This window comes from Poecilia formosa, unplaced genomic scaffold (genome assembly GCF_000485575.1).
Source record: "Poecilia formosa unplaced genomic scaffold, Poecilia_formosa-5.1.2 Scaffold122, whole genome shotgun sequence".
Lineage (NCBI taxonomy): Eukaryota > Metazoa > Chordata > Actinopteri > Cyprinodontiformes > Poeciliidae > Poecilia > Poecilia formosa.
In genome coordinates, this window is record NW_006800061.1 from 1,377,173 (window position 1) to 1,382,323 (window position 5,151).

At 39.8% G+C, this 5,151-nt stretch overlaps 1 protein-coding gene across 1 annotated transcript; it reads right to left on the reverse strand.

Moving 5' to 3' along the window:
• Nucleotides 1-300: 300 nt before the first annotated feature.
• On the reverse strand, nt 301-4,264 carry rhov (ras homolog family member V). The gene is made up of 3 exons (XM_007561051.2): nt 3,880-4,264; nt 3,717-3,775; nt 301-2,621 (listed from the first exon to the last, which is right to left on the reverse strand). Exons 1-3 carry the CDS (start codon nt 4,082-4,084, stop codon nt 2,175-2,177), a joined length of 711 nt encoding a protein of 236 aa, XP_007561113.1. The 5' UTR covers nt 4,085-4,264; the 3' UTR covers nt 301-2,174.
• Nucleotides 4,265-5,151: the final 887 nt, after the last annotated feature.

Sequence of the window (5,151 nt, forward strand, 5' to 3'; positions counted from 1 at the left end):
TGCAAGCCTGGCTACTTTGTTTTCAAATGCTTTCCTGAGAAATTGCCTGTTTTAGGGGCCCTGACGCCACAAAAACAGCTGCTTCACTTTAACTTTTAGAAATGTTTGATTAAGGGCCAACAAGTAAAATGAGATTTATCTTTAGTGAGGTAACTACAAACCAGTCAGCTTTATAAGTTTTCCAAAACTGAAAACCTGTAGAAAAGAGGGTGAGTGTGTTTTGTGTCAGTCATTGCTATCAGACATGACAAATGCAAACTGCACAGTTGAGCTGCAACACCAACGACACACAGATTTACTGTAAAAGGCTTTTTGTTTATTGTTTTTTTCATCATGTCAATCTGAGATATAAAGCAAAGGAACAGGATGGTTTTGAGATGACAGTGATGCCAAAAATATAACAAATCATAGTTTTAAAGCTTGACAGCTTTTAAAACCCAGTGCCCCACATAAATATAAACTCCCTGGTAAAGTTGTGTAAAGCTCTTAAGATGAAATAATATTTTATTGCAGTTGCATATTTTCTCACTAAAAACACATCCATTAATTAGCTTGACATCATTTATCTTTATATTTCATGTTGCCCGCAGTTCAGAAAACAGACCACACACACACACACACACACAAAACATTACATGTGATACATTGTAACACTTCTACTTAATTTTTTTTATGTGGTCAGAATGTCAATCGACTGTCAATAAGTTTTCCGTGACTTCCTGTTTCCTTGTGTGGTAAATATAACGTTAAATGCCGATTTCTCTTATCCCTCCTTAAAAATGGGAAAGACGAGAGAACAGGCCTTCATAAATCAGGAAATGGCCGCAGAAAAACAGCTCCATGTCTATGCCTGCCCATATCCACAGTCATTTATGAAAAAGCATCCAACATCTAGAACTGTGGCAAACAAGGCAAATTTTGCCACTGAGAAGGGTGTAAGGGAGGTGAGAAACCTCGCAAAAGAGATCCGGAGAGTTTTCTGTGTAATATCATGCAACTGCAAAACAAAATTAAGTCATTTTAAGGCACTTTACACATTTCTACATGTGGTGCCAGTAAACATGGCCCCGTACTTGTTTAAAATAAACAAAAACATCAAACTCACTTCCACAAGAAGCATAGTAAAGCTTGTACTTATATAGATATACATGTTCCTCATATTATAACACTGGAGTGCAAAACTTTCAAAAAGGTTTTTTTTTTTGAAAGGCGTAAAGTTGAAAAGTGACATTCAGATCGAGGCTATTGAGTCTTTTCTCTGCCTGTGCTCACTGGGCGTCAGAGATCAGGAGTGTATTAAGCTAATAAACAAAGACGGGTGATTTTTGAAAGGGGGAAAAAAAAAGGCTCCTGCAGTGTTTTGCTTTTACAGATGCACATTAAAGAGACAGAAAGCCAATGGTGTCTGCTCTGCTGAACCTTTACACCTCAGACAAGAACCAGTTCTCGTCTTAGCCAAAAGATTAAAAGGGCAGTGACATTACTTTTCCTTTAAATGAAAATATACACATATGCTTTTGTTGTGAATCATAAAAATCAGATCAAATACAAGTGTCAGGCTCAGCAGGTGTGTCACCTGGTTTCCTGGAAGAATAAAAAAAGTCTGACCAAACCAGCCGGGGAAGCTTTCACAAACAGGTAAGAATGCGGCGCCTAATTGTAGCCGGCAAATAAAAATAAGTCATTGCTGCGAGAAAAGTGAGAAAACAACACCCATTGGCCAGGACACAGAGTCCCGACACTTTCGGTTTGTAGCCAGTAGTAAAGCACAGCATGCAAATTCGCTGTTTTGCTTCCTTTTTTTTTAATATATACTGGTCTGGCCTCTGCAGCTGCACCTCACAAAGCCTCAACTCAATGTACCGTCTCTCTGACGTATGTACCACACGAGTGGTGGACACACAAAAAACAGCATGTGCAAACTCTGCTTCTCCTGTCGACTTGGAACAACTATGCGAATATGTATCAATCTGGTAAGTGTGACACCAATCACAGGCTGGGAATGTCCCCATATCTGCTTGGTTAGTTTACAGCACCATCCACCTCTCAATCTATACTATGCGTCAAAGAAAAGACAAGCCGACTTTACTGATGACGAATCTAATGCATAAAAAGACAATGAGATACGTGACTTAAATAAATAGAGTCTTCAAAGAACTGAATTCGAAAAGAGTTCAGATGAAGCAGAAGAACTTCTTCCAGCTGCACCTCGAGAATGTTTTGGTGCGCCTGTCGGAAAACCTCCTTTTCTTCCCCTTGCACGTTTTGCTCTTGATGGCGGCGAAAATGGCCGCGTCGAACGCCTCCTTCAAGTTCTTCTGCGTCAGCGACGAGCACTCTATGTAGTCCGTGGCTCGGATCTTGTCCGCCATGCTCCGGGCCCGCGAGCTCAGCACCGGCTTGACTTTGCACTTGTCCAGGTCGATGAGGACGTTGACGTCCAGCAGCCGGTCCAGCTGAGTCCCGACGAGGATGATGGGCGAGGACGCGTTGTGGGCCCGGATGTCCGGCACCCACTTCTTGGTGATGTTGTGGAACGAGTCGGGATCGACCATGCTGAAGCACAGGAGGAAGACGTCGGCATGGGCGTAGGACAGAGCTCGGAACTCGTCAAACTCTTCCTGCGTGCCAAAAACAAAGAGGCGCAGAATTGTTTTAGTATCACTCAAGATCTCTAGACACGGCCGGGGAAGCGGCACGCACTGACTCACTGGATGCGAGCGGAAAAGATTAAAATTCATTAAGAAATCTCCCTGCTGAGTCACAAACTGGTTTCAACAGAGGATGTCAAGGTTTTCATGCATCACACCTTGAAACGATAAAAATCTACCTACAAAACCTTTTGTGCTTTTTACACGTAAAAAAAGTAGCCAGTTTTATGCATTGAAATTATAAAGTAGCATCAGCAAACAAATAATTACATATATTTATATTTGAATTTGTTAGGATAACATGTGCATGTGTAAAAATATCCAAGCATGCATTTCCATTGGATCTTGCTGTCCAGCTTCGTTTTTAAAAAATAATTCAGATAATTTCATAGAAGGCAAATAACTTTGGTCTGACATGATAATAAAACAAACATATTCACAAAATTGGAATAAAGTCTAAGAATTGTAACAATTTTTTTTAAGTACTGTAGATTTTGTTTTGTAGACATATGGGCTTAGAATCCCACTGAAAATAAAGGAATCACAAGATCGTCCCGTTTATGGATCAAAGCGTCGTGTTCCTTCAAAATTGGCTCTGATGAAACTCAAATAAATGTTGTTGGTTGATGTTGGTTAATGAGTTAAAGGCATCGAAATATAAATATTCTATTTTGACCTGCCGTTCAAAGATGATCAAGAGAAAATTGGCAATTTCCAATTTGTGTCTGATTGATTGGTGCATCTTCATTTATAACAATAGCTTGTTTAAAATGATTCCCATATATTGATAACATCAGAAGTGCTTATGTGTTACCCTTACAAAAAGTATCTACATTCACAAACCCAACTTGTCTGACAATTCTGGTGTCCCCTATTGGTTCGGATGCTCTATGCAGCTTCTTAGTTTACTTATGCATTTGACTGGTTGGTTGTTAAACCAGGAAAAGACAATATTCCAAATGGTTCTTTAAAAGTGTAACTTTAAGTGTCTCAAACTATATTAACAAATTCTACATCATTCAGTATGAAGTACTGCTGAAAACACATGTAAAAGAAGAATCTTACCTGTCCAGCTGTGTCCAGAAGTTGAATTTTTACTGGAGATCCTTCCACTTGGACCTGACCTGTTGAAGAGCAGCAACACAATCAATTAGTTCCAACAACAGACCAAAAATGTCTTAGTAGTAGATTTTTTAAAACCGCCACACACACACACAAAAAAACTCACCAGAAAACACATCAAACCCCGTCTGCTGATACTCTGCCGGGTATCCGTTGGAGATGTAGCTGATGATCATGCTGGTCTTCCCCACCGCTCCGTCTCCGACCAGCATGCAGCTGATCACATCGGGGTCCAGCTCGTCCTCCCGGGTAAGCCCGCAAGCTGAAGGGACTCGGGACTCGTGGTAAAAGTAATCCATTTGGGGTGGCATGTCGAGGTGAGCATTAAAGTTCGGGACGCCAACTCTTCTTCTGCCTCCCACCTGCCTGCTCGTTTGAAATCGGAGTGTCGCTGCAGAGAGTTAAAGCGCCGCTGTGCGTGTCCACGCCGCGCATTACTGCTGTGACTGAAGGGACGCGACTCCTTCGGCTTGATGCGCAGCAACAAGTGTGGGAGGCGCCTTTCTTAATGCGACCAGGTTATGATTTGCATAGACACTCCCACGAAGATAAGAGAGCTTCAAAAGAGCTCTAAACAAAGAGGTTTAGCCGGGGTTACGTTTCAAAGTCAGGGTTAAAATCGCACATGATGATTTATAATTTATGCCCTCTTCATGTGGAGACCTTTTCACCTTCTTTTTTTTTTGTCTCGTAAAAAAATACAAACTCCAGTGTGTTTTATTGGGATTTTATGTCGCACACCTACACTACAGTGCATTGCAAATTAAAATCTGCAAACTAAAATCTGATGTGGCATACATTTCATTCAAGGTCTTTAAGTCTAATAATCCTATTTTTTGTTTATAATAATAATAATAATAATAATAATATAAGCATACACAATCAACCTTAGAAAGGTATCATAAATTATGTATTCCAACACATACGAAAAACAAAAAAAAAATTAAACAAAAAAAGAAACAAAACACAAATAAACAACCCAAAATCAGACTTCAGCGGGACAACTTGAATATGTAACATCAAAACAAAACAAATAATAATAATAATAATAATAATAATCCTTTCAAAAAAGTAGTCATCTTTAAAGCATTTTTTTATTTCACAAAATGATGCCCCTAAATAAAACCCACTAAAATCAGTTGCTTCCAGAAGTCACGTGATTAGCAGCAACTCCCTCCATCTGTCAAGTGAAGACCTCGGGTTTGTTTAGTGCACAAACACCACAGCAAAAGGGTGACGGGGGGAAAGTTGAAGAGAAGATAAAAGGAAAGTTTGGTGATGAAATGACAGTGAAAAGGAGAATTACAGGAAGAAAGTTAGTATCAAAAGAAAGCCAAACTAATTTCCAAACTAATTTAAATTCAGCTTCCTGTTTGGC

Excerpts from the sequence above, each read along its gene's own strand:
- rhov (XM_007561051.2), bottom strand. The coding sequence starts at position 4,084 with ATGCCACCCCAAATGGATTACTTTTACCACGAGTCCCGAGTCCCTTCA. Across the intron at positions 3,776-3,879 it reads GGGGTTTGATGTGTTTTCTG|GTCAGGTCCAAGTGGAAGGA; the intron begins GTGAGTTTTTTT and ends GCTCTTCAACAG. Across the intron at positions 2,622-3,716 it reads TTCTGGACACAGCTGGACAG|GAAGAGTTTGACGAGTTCCG; the intron begins GTAAGATTCTTC and ends TTTGGCACGCAG.